Source organism: Melanaphis sacchari, unplaced genomic scaffold (assembly GCF_002803265.2).
Source record: "Melanaphis sacchari strain LSU unplaced genomic scaffold, SCAv2.0 Contig19_pilon_pilon, whole genome shotgun sequence".
Classification (NCBI taxonomy): Eukaryota; Metazoa; Arthropoda; class Insecta; order Hemiptera; family Aphididae; genus Melanaphis; species Melanaphis sacchari.
This window is the reverse complement of record NW_020270975.1, coordinates 414,697-435,727: the sequence shown is the minus strand read 5'-3', so window position 1 is coordinate 435,727 and position 21,031 is coordinate 414,697. Positions and strand designations below refer to the sequence as shown.

Genomic DNA, 21,031 nt, shown 5'->3' with positions numbered 1-21,031 from the left:
TCTCTTACTATGAGATTCTTATTTGCAAAGGCATCAAACACATAATCAGTAAACACAAAATTGCATGTGTTAACTGACCGACGTGGGCGAAACCAATTTTGCTCATTGACTAGGATTTGATTTTTGATTAACGCCATAACGGTAGGTTGAATACAACTTAGAACAGTTACTAGTTAGTAATTTAATATACTAACGATTCAAACAATTTTCCAACGTGACTGATGATGGCTATTAAAAACCATTGTCAACTTAATTTTAAAACGACTGAAATGGCATTGGTTGAAACAAGAAAAGTCGATTTTGGGAATACCACAGATATATAAAAAATTTTATATATCTGTGGGGAAAACAGACCCCGTCCCTATCACCAGGACCAGGTATGGCGATCATTCCCTTCTCCATACTCACCCACTCTTCACCACAATCACCAGTTACAAGATGTCATGGTATTTATTTTTTCACATCTCAATTTTTATTAGACTTTAGCATGCTCGTCTCATTGCAATTTTCGTCCTATGTCATCATTAGCCGTATAAGGCACGTGTTGCACTGTATTGTTGATAACAATGATAACTAATAAATCATCATACAGAACGCGGATTGCAGACACATAAAATGTTTAAATGTATAATATTATGTCTAAATCATTTATAAATAATAACATTTCGGCTTTCAAAAGTCAATAGTTTAATTTGAAACCATACCTCCTAAACTCATGACCGCAGTACGGGTTTATACCTCCTAATCGACGATGATTTCTATAGTCAACAGTGGTGTGTGCATTATATCATATTGCGTTCAGCGCCGTGATCCAATTTTTTCTCGGATCGATCCTATTTTTAAGTACCTACGGTATTATACACGTTCTCCCGCCACTATTTCCTCGTGTAATGGCGTTCATACTTTCTATTTATAGGTATATGCCTCGGTGCGATACGCGCCCCGATCATAAGTTCTAGTAAGCAACGACCATCTTTACTATCATCATGGTTACACAATTGATTAAGGTAAGAGAACACGAAATTTATTATATTATTGTATTTTTGAAACGTTTGTAGATATAGGTACCTACATCTCGTCACCTTGCTAGTAAGTACGATACCGAATAGAAAACGCTGTTCAAGTATCTAAAATCTAAATTAGATTATTTTATAAGCATTTGTGTCGTTCGTGAAATACTTCCATAGTTCCCCGCTGTCGTGACGCTCACAGATTCACAGCAATCTATTAATCCTCAAATGAACTCTTATTGTCGACATTTTTATTTTTAAATAAAATGTTTTTAGATTTACTTCCAACTTGTACAGTTACATTTACCTAGTAATTGTTGTATCTAAAGAGACAAGGGATACAAGGAATGTATGAGAGACAATACCTACCAATCAGCTAAATATTTTAAATCGATTTGCATAGTATAATATTTGTATGGAATGATGTTTCGGAACACAGTCGTTAATTCGAATTGTGATTTTTGGGTATTTTCAAATTCTTTAATTTAATAACTCAAGTTTTTCCACTTATTTTCGCTCAAAATTCGGACGATGTTTTCGAAAACGGCCACCGGGCCAAATCGAAATTCAAACGAGTAGACAGTTTTCGATTCCAATGTCTCGATGTGTTCTTGAATGCTAAAGGAGTAAAGGACATATTTTTATTCTCGCAATTCCATAAAAAGGTCTGCGAATATTTTAAGATCGTAATAATCTTAAAACCATAAGTGCGTGTATACGTGACTAAAAATCGGTAGGTATTCGAATAATTTCAAATGTGGATAAAAAAATCATTATTTTGTCGCCCACGATTGATATGGTCGTGTTTTTTTAGGTGGCGGAAGACCCTACGGTCGGTCGGTACGTGGCTGCCAACGTGGACTTGGCCGCGTGGCAAGTGGCGCTCGTCGAACGGCCGCTGATCCGTGGCCCGTCACAGGTCACCGGGCCCGTATGCCTGGGATGCCTGAAGTCGATTACTGCCGACACGGCGGTGAGGTGCGAACGATGCGGTTGGCCGATGTGCTCGGACAGCAAGTGTTCGGACGATGAATGGCACAAGGCCGAATGTGACTGGACCGTGTTGAGGAGGAAGCAAAAGGTGAGTGTGGAGGACTATACGCGGTGTGCAGGGTACCGCCGGCAGTGTGCAGGATACCGCCGGCGGAACAGGGTAAAACGGAAATCTACCGTTTTTTAAATAGCAAAAAATTCGCCGACAGAATTTCACGATTTTCTGTTTAGTACATAGCGTACGTGCCTTTACGTTAATATACAATAATAGAATAGATCCGTTTAAATGGCTACCTACGCAAATATATTCTTAGTTTTTACGGTAATGAAAACGCGCGGAACAGGATAACTATATCCGCAAATAACACATTAAGCGCGTACGTATAAGGCGTTAAGAGAAAACAGTGTGACCACAGGTGGGGTTATCTGCGTGAGTTATTATAATATGTCATAATACCTAACAATAATCACGAAAAAAACTATTTCGTTGTGATTATATCTTATACGCGCGCAATAATTACTGTCTTGAGATTTTGACGTCCTCTTGAAAAACGTGGATTCCAGAGCTAGTGCTTTCCGCCCGCCTGGGAACTCTATCACCCTAAAAATACGTCTTTATCAATATACATGTAATCCGTCCCGCTGCAGGTGGAGATCAAAGACTTCACGATCCCGCATCCCAGCTATCAGTCGATCACGGTGATCAGGTGCCTGTACCAGAAGCACAACAACCCGGACGTTTGGGCCAAGCTGACCAAACTGGAATCGCACTGCGCCAGTCGCCGCGGCGGGTCCAAGTACGAGACGGACCGCGTGTGGGTTGCGGACCACTTGCGCAGGTTTTTCAAACTGGACCCGGCAGAGTGGCCGATCGAAGAGATACTCCGGGTGTGCGGGATCGTGCAGGTCAACGGGCACGAAGTGCCCCTCACCGACCCTCCGTACGTGGCCATCTACGACGCGGGTTCGATGCTGGAGCACAGCTGCGTGCCCAACTGCTCCAAGACGTTCACGGGCGACGGTCATCTGTTGATCAGGACCGCGGGTGCGGCCGTCAAGAGCGGCGGACACCTGTCCATCTCGTACACGGACGTGCTTTGGGGCACCGCGCAACGGCTCGCCCATCTGGCCGACACGAAGTTCTTCGTCTGCAAGTGTCCCAGGTGTTCCGACCCCACGGAACTCGGAACGTACTACAGCGGAGTCAAGTGCACCAATGAGTGAGTTTATTCATAATCAACTAATGTTATGTTTGTCGGGTTGATAAAATACCTATAAGGTTATTTACGTTGTAATCGATTCATAGGTGGGTTTATGGTTAGTACCTGCACTAACACTAATTTTGCACGGCGTTGCCCGTAACAAATTTGATGGCCGCGGGTTTACACCTTTTTAAGCTCTGTTAAACGCAAACGGTACAATTTTTTAACACAGTCATTTGGGTTGTTTTTACCGAAGTATGTGAAATACTACTGCAGGTTTAAAATTGTATTCAATCACACTTTATATTCTGTAAGTAAATGGCAACCTTATTATAAAACAAAAAATGTTTGTTTTTCGTAAACCAATAAATCAATCCTGCGCGAGCCCCTTTTGTAATGCCAAATTTAAAAATTTAACTTCGAGGCGCTCATTTTTGTGCATACGATCATTTATGCACTAAAATTTCAGTACCATACGAGTGCGATGACGTAGTATCGGATCATTTACACACACACCCACTATCGTAAATATATATAGCACTAGCTAAATAACTCAAAAATTATATGTTTTTTTTTTTTAAATAACTTACGATTAACAATTATGCGTAAAAAACAATTTAATTAATGTAATGTACTTTTGTTATCGATAATGATGCATATGTGCATATAATTAGGCGTTGTATAGTTTCTAATCAATCATATCGTTGACGTGCGAAGTATACGTCACAAGCGTTTATCTTTTCAGAGACTGTATGGGCTACGCGTTGCCGAATGTACATCCGTCTACCGACGATCCGTTCGACATCGAATGGACATGCAACTTTTGTTCCACGGCCGTCGATCCAAATCAGATCGAACTCACGCTGTCCCACGTGGGCCGAGATATGGCAGCGATGAACCGTCGTGACCCGAACCACTGTCGCATGTTCCTTGACCACTACGTGTCGGCCGGCGACCTGCACCCCAACCACTATTATTTCACCGAAGTTCGCCTGAACCTGGCCCAGCTCTACGGGCAGCTGGAAGGGCATCCGCTGAACACGCTGTCCTCGGAACAACTGAATCACAAGCGCGAACTGTGTCTGAAAGTCTTGAAAGTAGCGGACGTGTTGTTTTCGGGTGAGATTCGAAAAAACTGTTTTTGCATATTATTATAGAAATATACGTCGTTGACGCATAACTGTAAAAAGTATTGACATCATAAGTATTAAGTATTATTTTCTTGCTAATCAACATTATCGTTTTTGTATCCGTAGCCGAATGTCGGATACGGGGCGCCCTGATGTTCGAGTTGCACGCCGTAATGGCGGAAGACGCGAGGAGATCACAGCAAGACACCAATGTCGTAATGGAAGCTCTGTTGGTGAGTCCGGAACTCGGCCATGCGCGATTTAAAACAAACCATTAAATGCCCAGGCCATAGTGCCATACTGTAAACTATATAATAATATATACTCGCGCGTATATATTATGATTTATCATAATATTATAGTCTTAACGTATTATTTTTTTGTACAGAGATCCAAGTTTTATCTGGAACAAGCTGAAAATTTGTTGAAATACGAACCGAAAGAATTACCCGAAGGTCAAATGGCCGCCCAGTGCAAGCAGAACGCCATAGACTTGGACTTGTTGTTAAAAAAATTGCACGAATCAATTGGCAGTGCACCTATGTGATGATCTTTTTTTGAAACCTTTTTTCCAGGAGTTTAACTCACTATCGAGATCACATGATATTATTATTGTAAATTCAACATTTATGATATTATATATATTATTATATTTATAATCAATTCAAATAATGAAATAAAATTGTATAATTTTATAAAATAGTTAAAAATCCGGGTTAAAGTTTATCATTCTTATCGGCAGCGTCTTCTCCCAAATATTGTTGGACGATGTCGTCGTTGGCCGCGACGTTTGCAGGCGCGCTCATCGTATTTTCTTTTCTTAATAGTACCTGAAAATCCGAGTTTATTATAGGTAATCGTAATAGTGACTACGCATACTTTATACTTGACACTTATTTACTTAACACCGTTCACAAGTACAATACATTTATTTGTTTCGTTTTACCTTCGAATGATGCGGACCTCGAATCCAAATATTTTTCTCGTAAGCCAGTCTAGTCAAGTTTGCAGCGTCCTGTATCTAAACACCCACATGATACATTAACAATTACCAATACAGACAATACACAAATGATAAATCGCGTATTAATTGGTTTCCGATTTCATGTGTAATAATAAAATTAATGATAATAATAATATAATATAATGTACTAACGTCATCCGCAGCACTCGAAACCGCGTCCTGTGAATTTTGTTCGTCTTCATCGTTTTCGTTTTGTTCAAGTTTCATCAATTGCATATATCTGAATCATTCTATCGCTGATCATTGAGTTAATCGGTATATAATTATAACAAACGGCCATCGCCCAACCAGCTCACCTCGATGTCTGTATGGAGTTTCCCTCGTCCACGAAGTCCGTCGGTGGATTTTCCAGTTCCCAGTGTCGGTTACAGGACGAGCACCGGCACTCTTTGATCAGCTGTACGCGCTTCGTGTGATTCGATCCATCGCTGCACTTCAGTTTTACCTGCAGCCATAAGTTATGTTTATAGGTAAAAAGTTACGTAATTCGTCTAGGGTAATAAATGTGGTGCATAATAGTCACCGGGCAGAACTAGTAAGAGTAGACTTTCCCGCCACCCCAGAACAATCAAACATTTGATGTTCAATTTAAACATTTTTTTTTAAATTTTTACGTTATTATACATGACATGTTGGTCTACTATTATACAGCTCACGCGTTATAACTTATTAACTACAAGCTACTATTTTATTTTACTTTAGAAAATTTAATGTTGTTTTGGAGAAAAATGTATTTTTAAAAACATTCATATTTGTTGAAATAATAAGTAGCTAAAACATTATCCTATAACTTATTAGCAATATAAACATTTTTACTTGATATATTGCAACAGGAAGTACCTACGCGTACTGCCTAGTGTCTGTATGGTTGTATAATAATTATATTACTCATCGTGCTTACAGGAATCCATAGCGTGTTTACGGGTTGGCACGAGTCGCAATACGAGTTAACTTCATCGCCGTTGTTGGCCGGAACCGTCCTTGGTATGGAATAACTAAAACAAGCGCCCAAGCAAACGAGGTTGTCAATTTCCACGGGATCGCAATCGACGTCGGATATAACTTGTTTAATGGGCGTGCTCGTACACCACGAATGCTTGTCAGGATACAAAACTATATTGTGGACCTATAATTCAATAATCGTATCTTTCGTAGACAAACTACAACTACTATCATTTTTTATTATACAACTCTAGCGTCAATTCGTGTATAGATAGTTGTTACACGGTCCTTTACGTACTTTGTGTTGTCTGAGAGTAGAATTTGTCGGCTCGATTTCATACGCTCGTACACCAAACACCAACACAGACGTGTACAGCAAATAATTCATGACGGTAGTAATGACATTTAAAGAGCTCGGAATCATTGAAAAACGATTTATCTTTTTAAATACACCTGCTAAATAAAAACACAAAATTAATTAATGGTTTGGTCTTGGTCGCTTAATTAACGCGGTTCGTGTACTGCTGTAAAATGTAGATCACAGTTACTGATTATTTAAATGATATTATCTGTATCGAATAAAAATTTGAACAGTAAATAAATCGCGAGATTCGATGCCCATGAAACAGTTTGTGGTTATAATATTATCTGGTGAGTATAACCATTAATGATATATTATCATTGTTATTAGGTAGTTATTAGTTATTACTGTTTACCAATTACCATCTGGCATCTGTCCTTATGAAGTCCTCGGCCACTTGAAACTTGAAAGTATAATAATATATACTGTGAAATGTTCAACGAAATGTTTCGTATTAGGTACCATTACAATTTTAATTTATTATATTAATTATTATCATAAATTTATAGACATCGACTTCTATAGGCCATTAACCAACGTTTAATTAATTTTATTATTCGGTCATATACGAGTTTACAATCCATTATCCGGTATCGACCTACAAGTCGATATCTCTTTAAATAAAATATCGCATTCTCACCGTCTTGCATACAGATAATAATCATTCATGTGTAGTTATAGCGTATTAGAAGACTGCTGTAGCGCCGTATCATTCATATAATATTTTGGCAGATAGCCATGTGGAAAACGATGTGCTTTAGGTTGAGGTAGGATAGTATTAATTATGAGAACGGAAGGTCCAATGAATGAATCGAATCTCGTCACTATGTATATAATACATACATATATGTAATGTGCATATATAAGCAATATACATATAAATATATTATAAACATAATACTGCTGCGACCCGCGGAATCGATTTAAAGGATTTACGATGTTTACGGCAAGACCCGGCATCGAGTATCGCTGCAATATTTAAATTTTTCAAAAACGTGTGTAGGTATAGGTAAGTAGATGAGTTACGTACGTTATAATTATGATGTCCGTACAAACGGAAATTTGCTTTTATTTGTCATAATTATTTCACACTCGAAATGAATTAATAAAAATATATACTATACGAGCCGGTTATACCAGAGATCATCGACCTGGAGTAAATCTACTTTTGGCAACCGTCCAAAGTCTTTTCTCGAGAAATTGTTCCATTCATGACGATTGCAACTAATTACGACTGGAGGAAAGGTGACGGACACGGCATAAGCTCCCCCGGCACTGTTTACCGTCATAAGCACAGACCAACCGGTTTGCTTACTGATTAGCATACACGATTTTAATCTTAGCAATGATTAATCGTTAGTTCTATGCATATTTATTTAAACTGTGTTATTTTAAAGACAACGTCGTGCACATATTATATACCCACTCCTAGCTGTATCTAAGGAACTTAGGGTGATAATAATCCAAAATCGCAACAAAAAATTCATCGTTTTGGCGAGTCGTCTAGACGGAAACATTTAAACATTGGACAATAATGATATATTTTTTTTATACCAATGAATTTAATTATATTCTCTGAAAAATCTAAAGCAATTAAATATGTTTATTAATAATATAATGTTTATAGTTAAATCAAAAAAAAAAAAAACTTTTTTGGTTTTATACTTATTAGTTATACACAACTACTAATCACGAATCTCGAATGAAAGATATGGGAGAATATCATGCGTTATATTATACGTTTTGTGCATTTTTAAATTAACATCAAATCTATCACTTGTCATTGTTATTAAATAATGATTTATGTATATAAATAATTAAATTATTAGATTATCTACACACTTATACAATTTTTTTTTAAAGTGGAATCATATATGTGCAGGTTGATCTCTGAATTCTCGAGGAGCTTAGTCCCTTCCTCCCCTTGAATCTGCCGTTGAAATCTTATAGATATATTAGATAAGTTGATATTAAATAAAAAATTAACTATTTAATAGTAATAATAACCCATTTTGTATATGTAAGAAAAAATAATTGAACAACGAACAAAATATCTTTATTTTGTCCATATACTAACTAATAACAGTTAGTTATCAAAAATTTAAATTTCTAAAAAAATGGTTCTTATTAAATACTAAATATTACCACATTATTAAAAAGGATTATAAATCTTATGTTAAAATGTTTCACCTCGTGTTAAAACAATAAATAAACAATAATCATAATATAATTGAATGTTATAATACCTACTTCAAATTAAAAAAATACAAATTTTTAAAACATTTTCCTATTTTAAATAAATCAAAATATTTTTTTAAGTATTTAAATTTTGGCTTATAACAATATGGCAATTTGTAAGAATTACATGCAATTATATAAAAATAATAAAATGTACAAAAATAATTTGTTATCGTTGTATAAGTAACATTACTAAAAAACTTTTTTTTTATTTCAGATATGCCAATTCAGTTTTTTACGTATATTATAAATATTTATTACAACTTTAAAATAAATCTAAAAAAAATATTTTGATAATGAAAAATTTTGCTTTAAATTGAAAAGTTAAAATTTAATAAACATTATTACTTCATACAAGTAATTAAGTAATTTAAATAATGTGAATTAAATACATCTTTTGAACATTTTACTATATTATATTATATACAATTAATAATCTTAATAAACATATTGTTTCAAAACAAAATAAAAACAACATCTGACCCTTGTATACTTCAAATTTAATAACATTAATAAATAATATTGTATATACTTACAAGAAGCACTAATTTTCCGAGAACTATATACACCAGCTCAATTGAGTTCACAAACTGGCTGAATCGCCATCATTTTCTTGTCTACACGTAAAAATAAAAAAACTTCTTTAGCTGAACGGTGGGGGTATATAACTACTAAACATGTTGCTAACCGAGTGACCTGCTGCTAATTTCATTACCATTTTAATATTCATTATTTTATTATATAAATATAAATACATATACAGGGTGTATATATGAAGAATTTAACAATGAGATTGAATAACTATCTAAATGTACAATTATTGTCAAAGTCACCTGAATCTGCAGATATTCCCTTTACAGAGTGTACCACGAGTTATGATGATTTGATATATTCAAATATAATAGTTCAAATGTAAAATTGTCAAAATTATAAGTTGTAAATAATTTTATTTTATACACAATATGTATGCATATGAACTCAAAATTTGCAAGTAAAAAAGAAAAAACACTTGACAGACGTCATTATATAGTTAAGTACCAGTAGAAAAGCTTATAATATTATTATATTACTTTTAACCTATATCTACTTACATAAAAATTATAATATATATGTAATTATACTATTATAAAAGAAATAATCTCATACTAATCAATGTATATAGTGTTTCATAGAGAACGCAGTTTTTAATTTTGCTATAAATCAACTTTATTTTATAAGAAATACATTATAAATAATATATATTGTTTCACTACGAGTTGAGGTTTAAATGTGAAACATGATATTGTGCATATGATCTCCCTCTTATCGTTCGGCACACAGTGACTCTGTGTCTCTGTCAATTTACATTGACAATTTACTAATCAAATTTTCACAGACTTGCTCTTTACGCTCACTAATAACTCATTGAATTTTTTCCTTAAGATTCAATGAAGTTCACGACTTGTCTGTATAAAAATAATGATTAATTGAAACCCCAAGAGAAGAAGTTAAGCTTAGTTCAAGGACAATCAAGAAAAAACAAATGCATCTGCAGTGAGTAACTATTTGGTGTGGATTTTGACAGGTGAGGGTTAAAGTTTTTTCATTTGAACAATTTCGAAGATAAACTTGGAAATGTTATTGAAACATAATTTTCAATTTTTCTTAGCCTTTTCTGGATGACATGGACACTAAGAAATGTAGTTCCAGCAAATCGATGCTCCCTGTCACACTTTTGTTCCCTGAAAAAATTGACAGCTGACTCATTTCCTTCTGTGGCGACCAATAGTGGCCACTAAGGTGTGATTTACTTTATATGACTTCTTCCTTGGGGGTTTCATTAAATAATTGTTTTATACGGACAAGTCATGAACTTCATCGAATCTTAAGCAAAAAATTCTAGAGTTATCAGTGAACTTAATATGCAAGTCTGTGAAAATTTGATTAGTAATTGCATTGACAGAGTCACTGTGTGCCGAGCGATAAGAGGGGATCATATGCACAATATCATGTTTCACACTTAAACCTTGACTCGTAGTGAACCAATATAATACATAATTTATAATTTAGTTCTCATAAAATAAAGTTAATTTATAGCAAAATTGAAAACTGCGTTATTTATGAAACATCCTGTATATATTATCAATAGTCTTTACCGAGGAAAGCTGGTTTTAAAACACATATAAAAATGTGTATTAAGTAAACTTAATGTGTAATTTTCGATATTAATATTTATACCTAGATTTTTTTTAATGTCAGTTTATATAAGTATTATTTAATTGTTGTAATTCGTATATTATGTTAACTTGATATAAAAATCACACTCGTTTCGAAAATTAAAAATATTTTTTTATTTTAATGAATTTGAATTATTTTAGTTGAAACATCATCATTTATATCATAAATATCTACTTAAAATCCCGTAGAGACTTAAATGCGAGTAGCAACGGCTGAGATTTCCAAATAAATAAAGTCGAAGAGACTAGGTTTTATTATTGATGCATTTAAATGTAAATACATTCAATTTTTTAGAATATACACGATTGTGGTTACATAACAACGAAAATTCATGTCAATAAAATAATTGTAATTTATAAATATTTACGTTCGAATAAATATAATTTACGTTCTTTCTGTTTGATAAACTGTTATTTTTAACTGTACACATCTGCCAATGGTAAGAAATAAGCGATAAGTTTGCAAATATTTATTTTATGTTTGATAATGTAACCTTTTAAAAACATAAAGAATAACACTTAAAAAAGTATTTTTTAAATGAAGAAACTTGCATGATTTTAAGCTGCTTAACATTATTATACGTGATTGAAATTTAAAATACATTCATTGTTCTGTTTTATAGTATACGATTTGGAATAGTTTTATCTGTACCTATAATTTCTTTACTTATTATTTCTTCATCAGAGTTCTAACGTCTGTGATAAAGAAACAAATTACACATAAAAACAAATATTTTTAGTACGAAAATATTAAGTGTTCCTATATGGCTGAAAAATATTTAGGAAATTCTGACGAATCAAATGATTGTCTCGATATAACTAAAAGTAAATAGTCTGTTTAAATATTATTTATTTTAAATTTTTATACAAGTCAGTGTACCTAAAATCGATTTATGTATATACCTACGACTAATATTACACTATTACAAATTATTAGGTAATATTGTAATAATTATAGTATTATAGTATAATAATATCTTTATGTTATTGTTCATTTTAGTGAAAGAGCTTTTTGATAACGAAAAAATCTCTGATGTTAGTGATGTTCCAGATACTTTAAAAGAAGTACAGGTACGACAATTGTTTCGTTAATTAATACAGATTTAAATTCAGATTAGTCGATTATTTTACAATTTATATCGATGTTAAACTTATCTACCTACTCCCTTTACTTATATAATGAAAAATATAGTTTAATTTATTGTTTTATACCGTTATAAATAAAGTCAAGCTTTCAAAGGGTATATAGGAGGTATAATAAGCTATAGATTTTAAACTACTCTGCAGAATAATTGTACAATACTTTGAATACATTTTTGTTCGTAGTTTTTATTTTATTTTTCTGTCGTTACATAGTGGAAAATGGTCGATGGCGGCGATGGATTAAAATTGAACTGTGAGAATGAAATACAATTAAAAACAATCGAAAAAGAGCTCGAGAGATTAAAGGTTGTTTACTGTGCACATATACGGGTCACTTTAAGTTTTAAAACAAAAAAATAGGCATCTTATAGTAAAAAATATTTTTAGATACAAAACGAGTTCATTACGAATAAAGTTCATTCAATTACTAACAGATCAAAGTTTGAAAATGATCAAATAACAACGATCAAAGTCGAAACGAACAAGTATATACAATACGAGCATCTTCTATTCGATTCATATAAATTGAATAATTATTTTTATTATTGTGCTCGTTGCATTTACTTATATATAGGATTCAAAACGAAATGGAAAAAATACATGACAAAAAAATAGAAAAAGAATTGGAAAATGCAATATGCTTTAAAACCATAATCGACAAAATGGTGGGAATCCATAGCCATATCGACCAGTTTAAAGTGATAGTAAACGGTTTAGAGACCACTATAGAAGAAATATTTGAAAATAAAAAAACCATAGCAGAGATAATGGAGTTGTGTGAGTATATGAAGAACCAGTATTATTTGCAGATAACTGAAAATCAACGGCAGTTCACCGAGAAGACCAGTAAACACGTGGATGAAATCAATCAGTTAAATGCGTACGTGGATATTAAAACTAAAGAAGTCAATGATTTGGAAAAACGCTGCATCGATCAACAACTTTGCATTGATTTCCATCAAAAATTACTGAAACGCGTCGAAAAGTATATTGCCGATATGGTATACAATATTTATAATTTACATTTATTATTAACTGATATTGAAAATCGAATTAACGATGATGCGATTGACACGCTTTTTAAATTTGTTAAAAAACATATACCTATCTATAATGTGTGTGTGTGTGTGTGTGTGTGTGTGTGGCGCGCGCGTATAAATAGATACATATATTATTATGTAATAAGCAGACAGCACGAGTGCTTAATTAATTTAATCTACTGTTAAATGTTTTGATAACTAATCATTTTTTTAAATCATAATTAATTAAAAAAATTAATTTTATTACGCATAAATATATTTACGTATTATTATGTATAAGTTTATCAAATTGTATGTCCATATTGTAGCAATAAATATCAAAAAAAAAAAAAAAATAATAAATATCTGGTATTAAAGTATCAACATTACTATAATATTACAGTTATCAACTATCTTTTTGTACACAAAACAATCGGAGAATGAAAAAAGTCAGTTACTAGTACCAAACGAGAACCAAAAAGAAATTGTTTCAATATTAGCTGTAAGTAATATTTACACATATTATGAGCAATAATTGTTTTTATTACCTGTTATATTTGTCTTGTTTTAAGCTGTTGGGTATAAGTCCATATTTTTAAAAAAAAAAAAAATGTCATATAATAATAGATATGTATATTATAATATATATAAATATTTATTACATTGATAAATGTATAGAATAAGTTAGATTAAAAAAACTAATAAATCCAATTTATAGAAAAAATTGGAAGAAATTCGCGCCATCGTTGGAAATGAGAGAATATCAAGACATGACGATTGATTTGCATATAAAAGAATAACATGTTGAAAATTCCAACTAGGAAAACGATTTTTCTGTTGATTAAACGTTTTAAATAATAAAGCTTAACAATTCATAAAATTGAAATCACGAAACCATAACAATATCTTAGTACTTTTAAGTAATATAGCAACAATTTACTGTTTATTATGTACGCTGTATATAATGAGATATTAATATTTCACATCAGACAGTGACATCCCCGAAGACTTACTACTTAGCCCATATAACATATTGTTTTAAAACAGTGGGTCGAAAAAATAAATTGCGAAGTGTTTCTGTTCTCCCGTTGTTAATAATTATTAATTAATTTGCAATAGCTAGATAGCATTATTCAACATTAATATAAAAAAACATAATTGTTGAGTTTAACATTTTGACTACGTTCATGATTATATACTTATCTAATTTTACATAACTTTATATAAATTTCAAAATAAATAAATAAAAATTGGTTAGTAAAATAAATAAATACTTTTCATTCTCAATATATTGTACATAAACATATAGATTAAATAAAAAAATTATAAAATATTTTATAGTAGAAAAAGCTCTAGAACCAATGTAATTGTAATATACTTCATATAGAAATTTGCATATTTTTTTTTGCAGTTTATGATTATTTTATTAAGAACTTTTTTTAATATAATACTCTTCTTCTGTTTGCGATGGCAACAGCCATGGAAGTCGAATAGGAATTTCCTCAATTTCATTTTGATCAGATTTGCAAGTTGGAAATAAACTCGGTTCTTCTTCGGCATTGTTATGATCAACTATGTCAAGAGTGTATATCTTTTTTTCGCACAGGATTTGTGAAGTTTTAGTTGTTTGCTCCGAACATAATGTAATTAAACCTTCGACGTCTTTTTTTAAATCACTTTTAACTGTTTGAGTGTCGTTATTCTTTAATGTTTTATTAACTTCAATTGATCCGCCGACATTTTGATGATGATTATTTTTTACATTATTAAACAAGTTTTCATCACTATTCTCGTCGTCATTTAAATCTAAACTTGTGTTAACAAATTTTTCGTTTTCGTCTAAATTTAATTCGACACTGACGTAATTTGTCTCTACAGATATCGACTTGTTTTCGGTACGTTCAATGGCCAGTTCGGTCAAGTCGTTTGAACATAAACGGTCATCGGTACACTGTTTGAGAGATGGTTTATCTGCAGTATTGTCTCCCGCAACGATATTCACCACCTCGTTCTCAAACGAGTCAGCTTTGCTGTCAACGGAGTGTTCGCATTTTTCGTCCAATCGCTCTGCAGGTTCCTCATCATGGTTCGCAATACCGGCGATCGGAGGATAGGAGCCATCGATGTTTTCTTCGTTTTCACTGTCGCAGTCTACTGCGGCAGTGCAGGTACTCGGTTCTTCTATTCGATCACACAGGCGATCTACTACGTCACTCTCGAGATCGCTTGAACCATCGTCGTCGATACCGTCGCGTGTTGAAAAATCGTTGGCAGAGTCATCTCTACCGTCTTTATTATCGACGATTTCACATACCAATGGATTTGTGGCTTTGGTGGGCGATTCGTCGGAGGAGGAATCTTCGTCCGAAGAACCGTATTTATCGTAATAGTCTTTGGACACGATCAAACTGTCTGCAGAATCTCTCCCGTCGGTACCTTCCTGATAGCCGCTGTCTCCAGAGGCCGACGGAGTAATTTGTACGTTTTTATTTCGACGCATACTCATTATCGCGCGTACGGAATCCAAGATGGTTTTGTGTTCGTCTTCGTTTAACTTGGTTCTCATGGCTTGTTCCGCTTCGATCCCGCCCGTACTCCTAAAAATATAAAAAATGTATTTAATTATCCAAATAGATAACTGGGATAGGTATAGGCATTTTCTGATAACTGAAATTTCTAATTATAATTCTTACCAAGCTTCTGCGCACAAACGGTCCTTTTTGAATATTGGTCGTTCGTCCAGGTTACGAAGTTCTTTCTGAAAAATTAAACATGATATTTGACTTACTTAAGTAAAATATTCAATCGTTTATTTGTTTTAAATGATAAAATACAATATAAGTATGAAAACGTTCATTATTACTCTATACGATTATGATATTCTTCAATCGATTTTGTAAATAATAAAAACGAGGCTACTACTACAAAAAAGTAGAATGATATTTAATTTTTAATATAACTTTAAGACTTACACATTTTATGGTTAATGTTTTCCGATAGTTCTTTATCTTCGAAATCACACTATTTCCAGTTAAAGACAAAACTCGCAAAGATTCCATGTTGGTAAATACCTATAAAATTGGAAAAAAAATTTGAATATTACATACATTACCCGTTATATTAAGTACCTTCATATATACTAAGTACTTGGTAGTTAGCAAAGTATCAACTTACATCGATGATTTCTGGGTCATCTAAGTAGTTATATGAAAGATCAAGTATAGACAAGGTTTTACATTTGACCAAATGAGCAATGTCGTTCGCTGTAGAAAGCTTGTTGTGAGATATAATCAACGAATTAAGGTCCTGCAAGTGATCTAAAATTCGTTTAAGAATAAATAATTATCAATTTTTTTTCAATTTAACTCCATTTGTTGCAGCACTTGCCTAAGTTTTCAATATTTTTAATGAAATTGTGGCTCAAATTTAACGTATTAAGTTTGATCACAGAATCGAGATTTTCGATTTTGGAAATGGCATTGTTGTGCATGTATAAACCGACAAGCTCCGTTTGATTTTCGAGTCCAGAAATGTTCGTTATGCAATTGTTTTCTATCCACAGACATTTTAACCCAGTATATTCTTCCAAGTTTTCGATCTTTGAAAATCCTTGAATTAACGTTTGATAGGTATATTAATTACACACAAGTATCTGTAGACTTATTTTTAAGAGTTGAGCAAAACTCTCAGTCCAAATAATTATTACGACGCATTTGCATATTATAACTATACGCTGTCTACGCATGTTTTTAACATACCTCTAAAATGGAGATACAGAACATCATTGTGACGAGGGATGATGTACAATTTATTTTGTTTGCATATTTCTCTGAGCGTTTCTTTCGTCATTCTGAAAATCATACTTGTATACAATTTTGTTTATTCATACTTTTATAACTTAAAATTAAAAATGAAGCTGAACAGTAATTAAGTATTATGGTGCTTTATCATTTGTTTTACTATTACATTAAATATATTTTTTAATTATTAAAATATTTAATAAATGGCTTAGTATAATCATAATATAGTATATTAATTTATATACTACCATAATATTTAATTATGAGTAAATTAGAAAATAATAACTAAATGTAATAGTGTAGGTAGTGTAGCAGTATTACTACTACTAATGTAGTATAAAATATAAATATAGTATATTATACCACATATACACATTAACTTAATATAGTATATATACCATTTAGGTGTGTACCTATAATAAATAAAATATGCTATAGCTGTATAGCACCAATAACGATCATGCACTATTTGCAGATTGTATATTTAGGTAGTATACAATTATTAAATTAAACTTCAAGTGAATAAAGAGATGGGTATTTAATTGTTTGAATACTATTATATAGGGTCTATAGTTATTAAAAAATATTTAAGTTCATATAATTAATAAACTATACAAAATATTAGCATAAATAGAACTTTTTTGTGTAATTTATTATTATTATTATTATTATTTTGTATTACTTTATAACTGTTGTTACATAATAAGTGTTAAACTGAAAGTATATTATATCATTCATATCTAACATAATATTTACGACATTTTACAGTTATCATTATTATTATTATTAATAACGCATACTTAAATTAATTTATGATAGGTAGTCAAATAGTTACTATAATAATGAATGGTTTATAATAAAAAAAAAAAAATCACCTAGTATTAAATAGGTAATAGTGTACATGATAAGAACCATAACATGCATTTCTAAATTCATCGGTTCAGCGAGTTATTACTTATTTAAAATAAGTACCAAGACCTTTAAAAATAAGTTATTTTTAAATATCTTGGAAAATACTTTAATCGTAATCGAGTGTAAATGCAATATAATATAGTACAATCTAATATCAACAACTTTGTAACGTACCCAGGCGCAAGACGTTTATGAAAACCATTTTTCGTTTCATCAGTTTTCTCCATTTTTCCGATAATACCTATGATTTGTACTTGTACTATTTTACAAATTAACTTTTCCACAGTATTTTTTTAATAAAAAAAGTGAAGTTATAGAATCAAGAGTGAATATAATACTTTAGTCAATAATAACTACGTCTGTATCCATAGTGATAAGTGATAACAATATCGTAGGTAGCTGGTCAATGAAAAAGATCCGTTTCTATAGAAAATAATATTTACTAAACATCTATACATAGTTACGAAGATTTTAAATGTATTATAATAATGCACTGATAACGTATTAGTTAAACGTATATAGTTAAAACTTACAATATTATGCTTTATAAACTAGACATAATTATGGTTTTCTAAAGTGTAAATATTTGAGAATTTATTTATTAAGATATTTTTTAGATAATTTTGCAATGAATACACGTGATATGTACAAATAGCTGAAATTTTAAGGGGGATTGGACTGAATCCCCAATAATATCAATAAAAAAATGACGTAAGGGCCATGTCATCTTCCCAGTTTCCCAAATTTTGTTTTGAAAAAACAAACAAATAATTAAAGAAAAATGGAAATTTTTGTGCAAATACAATTTTTGACAAAACTTGTTTTATTTTTTTTATGGAACTCTCGAAAAAAAATAACCGTATAGTTACTTAAAATGTTTTCCAAATTCTTATAATATCTTTTTTTTTTATTTATGATAAAACTTTTAATTTTTTTAAATCTTCTTGAGTTGTTGATAGGTACAAAACATTTTTTTTCTATAAATGTTGATAAAAAATTATTTATTGGGTCAAACTCAAGAAAGGAGAGTTGGTATTTTTATTTTGAGGTCTGTCGTTACCTGTCACATCTGCGTAGGATTTTCACGTGTGTTCGTGTATGAAATATGTGTTTGTTGACTGCTGGGCTGAGTATTGAGAATTTTGGCACTGCTGTCGGTGTTATTAAAAGACTTGTTTTGAATTGGAAGGATGACTGGGTCGTTGTTAGAGTTATTTATAAATCGTACATCCCTTATAGTTAGTAGGATAATTGCTATTGCATAACGCACAAATTACAGCAGGAGACTCGCGTAGTTTGGTATACGATGCTGTAAGATGATTTCCAATGTATTTGACGCGTCGAAGAGAAATGTAAAAATATTACTATATTAACTTAGATATTTATAAGCAGTTTTCCAAGGAATACATTAATAATATATTTAAAATAGGTACTTATTGGATACTATTTTGACCTATTATTTGTAAAAATTTTAATACTTTAATAATATTTTCCCTCAAGTGTTTCTAATATTTCTTATCGACATATCAAGTGTAACAAATGCAAATTCAATTTAAACAATATATACCATATCTAAGTATACTGCCTTAACAATTGCAACAAAATACAATCTTAAAATAATGTACTGTTAAACGAAGATCGGAGAGCTTAACGCAATAATAAGTTCTATCTTTCATAACATAACTCATAAGTAAAAATTATATTTTCGTTCGTTTTAAATTTTTTATTTTTAAGTTATACGTTATATTTTAAATTTAAATTAAGTATGATGTGTAGAACACTATAAAATATAAGTTTTATGTTTATTATTTATTATACTGTATTACAACACAGAGTTCCCATGTAAATATCTAATATTATAAAACGTCAGGCACAACTCGTAATCGTATAATTTAAGTAGTTGATAAATACAGTAAAGATTTTCGTAATAGTCATAAAAATAATTAGTTTAATAATAAAAAAAAAATCGTTCAATGGAAATATTTACAACTTAATTAGTTGATCTTGAAAATAATAAATGAAAATAATCATCGATAAACATCGATACAAAGTTCAGTTAAAGATCAAAGATCAATTATAAATAATGTAATTAATAAGTAATTTCGTCTGAATCATATCGTATCGGTACATGAATATTGCTTAAACTCTTTAATTTCTGAGTCATGCTCGTAAATTAATAGCTTTTATTTGAACGATAACAAACTGTATTTTTTAAAAATTTAATCTACATACCTAGATAATAGGAACTTACGTTTTTTTCATATTTTTCTGAATTTCTGGACAGTTATAGTGCTTCTCAAACCTATATGGTTTTAATTTTATCAATTTACCAAAAGCATATAGTTTTAGTCAGTTACGCATTTTAAAAACACACAGTAAAATGTGATTTATTGTATATTTTACTATTTGTTTTTTTAAGAGGCAAATATTCGAATATTTATGCATATAAAGATTAGGTCCTAATTGAGTGGATTCAATAATTAAAATAACTAATTTAAATTTAATGGTCGATTGGCGATTACCAATATAAAATATTATGTGGTATTATCGCCATCGTATTATTGTAATTAGTAATAACCATAATAACTAATAAACTTTTAAACAAATTTCGCAGTAAACTTACTTAAATAATAAATACATATTATAATAACGGCAATCATAATATTCTAGGTAACTATAGAAAAGTTTGAATGTAATATTTAGCAATTATTGTTAACCAATAATTATTTGTTAATTCCTACACTTCTTTAATACTGCATATAAACATTAAATAAGCTATATTAATTTATTATTATTGAGTTTATACAATAAAACTTATAGATATTCAATAATATTATATAATATAGATATAATTTAATAACCTCTATAAATACGGTTTTATTATTGAAGCGTCATAAACTCATATATTTTTTTCCAAGTGCCTTTGTTGTAATCGAAAAACATAGTTCATGTATACATTTTATGACTCATAGTTAATATTATAATGTGGTTCATATAATTATTATAAATTATAAATTATTGTTAATGTATACATCGTTTTA

The 21,031-nt window shown here is 31.2% G+C and overlaps 4 protein-coding genes across 5 annotated transcripts; 2 read left to right on the top strand and 2 right to left on the bottom strand.

Moving 5' to 3' along the window:
- Positions 1–986: 986 nt before the first annotated feature.
- LOC112592997 (SET domain-containing protein SmydA-8-like) lies at positions 987–4,983 on the top strand. The gene is made up of 6 exons (XM_025337185.1): positions 987–1,007; positions 1,825–2,091; positions 2,652–3,223; positions 3,951–4,324; positions 4,462–4,568; positions 4,724–4,983. Exons 1-6 carry the CDS (start codon positions 987–989, stop codon positions 4,880–4,882), a joined length of 1,500 nt encoding a protein of 499 aa, XP_025192970.1. The 3' UTR covers positions 4,883–4,983.
- A 42-nt stretch (positions 4,984–5,025) lies between these two features.
- On the bottom strand, positions 5,026–9,523 carry LOC112592998. 2 transcript variants are annotated; one of them, XM_025337186.1, is made up of 7 exons: positions 9,437–9,523; positions 6,600–6,757; positions 6,261–6,485; positions 5,656–5,804; positions 5,492–5,579; positions 5,282–5,356; positions 5,026–5,165 (listed from the first exon to the last, which is right to left on the bottom strand). In XM_025337186.1, the coding sequence occupies exons 2-7, from the start codon at positions 6,723–6,725 to the stop codon at positions 5,052–5,054; spliced, it is 777 nt and encodes a 258-aa protein (XP_025192971.1). In that variant the 5' UTR covers positions 6,726–6,757; positions 9,437–9,523; the 3' UTR covers positions 5,026–5,051. The 2 variants fall into 2 exon arrangements, with proteins under 2 accessions (XP_025192971.1, XP_025192972.1); XM_025337187.1 differs by having other exon boundaries at positions 6,600–6,754; positions 9,437–9,504.
- A 2,357-nt stretch (positions 9,524–11,880) lies between these two features.
- LOC112592914 lies at positions 11,881–14,059 on the top strand. The gene is made up of 7 exons (XM_025337076.1): positions 11,881–11,941; positions 12,117–12,187; positions 12,473–12,565; positions 12,647–12,744; positions 12,834–13,260; positions 13,682–13,780; positions 13,997–14,059. The coding sequence occupies exons 1-7, from the start codon at positions 11,881–11,883 to the stop codon at positions 14,057–14,059; spliced, it is 912 nt and encodes a 303-aa protein (XP_025192861.1).
- A 635-nt stretch (positions 14,060–14,694) lies between these two features.
- LOC112593013 (dynein assembly factor 1, axonemal-like) lies at positions 14,695–18,277 on the bottom strand. Its single transcript, XM_025337221.1, has 7 exons — positions 18,165–18,277; positions 17,037–17,128; positions 16,666–16,887; positions 16,453–16,595; positions 16,251–16,349; positions 15,972–16,036; positions 14,695–15,875 (listed from the first exon to the last, which is right to left on the bottom strand). Exons 1-7 carry the CDS (start codon positions 18,215–18,217, stop codon positions 14,705–14,707), a joined length of 1,845 nt encoding a protein of 614 aa, XP_025193006.1. The 5' UTR covers positions 18,218–18,277; the 3' UTR covers positions 14,695–14,704.
- Positions 18,278–21,031: the final 2,754 nt, after the last annotated feature.

Excerpts from the sequence above, each read along its gene's own strand:
- LOC112592997 (XM_025337185.1), top strand. The coding sequence starts at position 987 with ATGGTTACACAATTGATTAAG. Across the intron at positions 3,224-3,950 it reads GGAGTCAAGTGCACCAATGA|AGACTGTATGGGCTACGCGT; the intron begins GTGAGTTTATTC and ends TTATCTTTTCAG. Across the intron at positions 4,325-4,461 it reads AGCGGACGTGTTGTTTTCGG|CCGAATGTCGGATACGGGGC; the intron begins GTGAGATTCGAA and ends TTGTATCCGTAG.
- LOC112592998 (XM_025337186.1), bottom strand. The coding sequence starts at position 6,725 with ATGATTCCGAGCTCTTTAAATGTCATTACTACCGTCATGAATTATTTG. Across the intron at positions 5,580-5,655 it reads AACTCCATACAGACATCGAG|ATATATGCAATTGATGAAAC; the intron begins GTGAGCTGGTTG and ends AGAATGATTCAG. Across the intron at positions 5,166-5,281 it reads GAGGTCCGCATCATTCGAAG|GTACTATTAAGAAAAGAAAA; the intron begins GTAAAACGAAAC and ends TCGGATTTTCAG.
- LOC112592914 (XM_025337076.1), top strand. The coding sequence starts at position 11,881 with ATGGCTGAAAAATATTTAGGAAATTCTGACGAATCAAATGATTGTCTC. Across the intron at positions 11,942-12,116 it reads TTGTCTCGATATAACTAAAA|TGAAAGAGCTTTTTGATAAC; the intron begins GTAAATAGTCTG and ends TGTTCATTTTAG. Across the intron at positions 12,745-12,833 it reads ATCAAAGTCGAAACGAACAA|GATTCAAAACGAAATGGAAA; the intron begins GTATATACAATA and ends ACTTATATATAG.
- LOC112593013 (XM_025337221.1), bottom strand. The coding sequence starts at position 18,217 with ATGGAGAAAACTGATGAAACGAAAAATGGTTTTCATAAACGTCTTGCG. Across the intron at positions 16,888-17,036 it reads TCTGTATCTCCATTTTAGAG|GATTTTCAAAGATCGAAAAC; the intron begins GTATGTTAAAAA and ends CGTTAATTCAAG. Across the intron at positions 16,350-16,452 it reads ATGACCCAGAAATCATCGAT|GTATTTACCAACATGGAATC; the intron begins GTAAGTTGATAC and ends CCAATTTTATAG.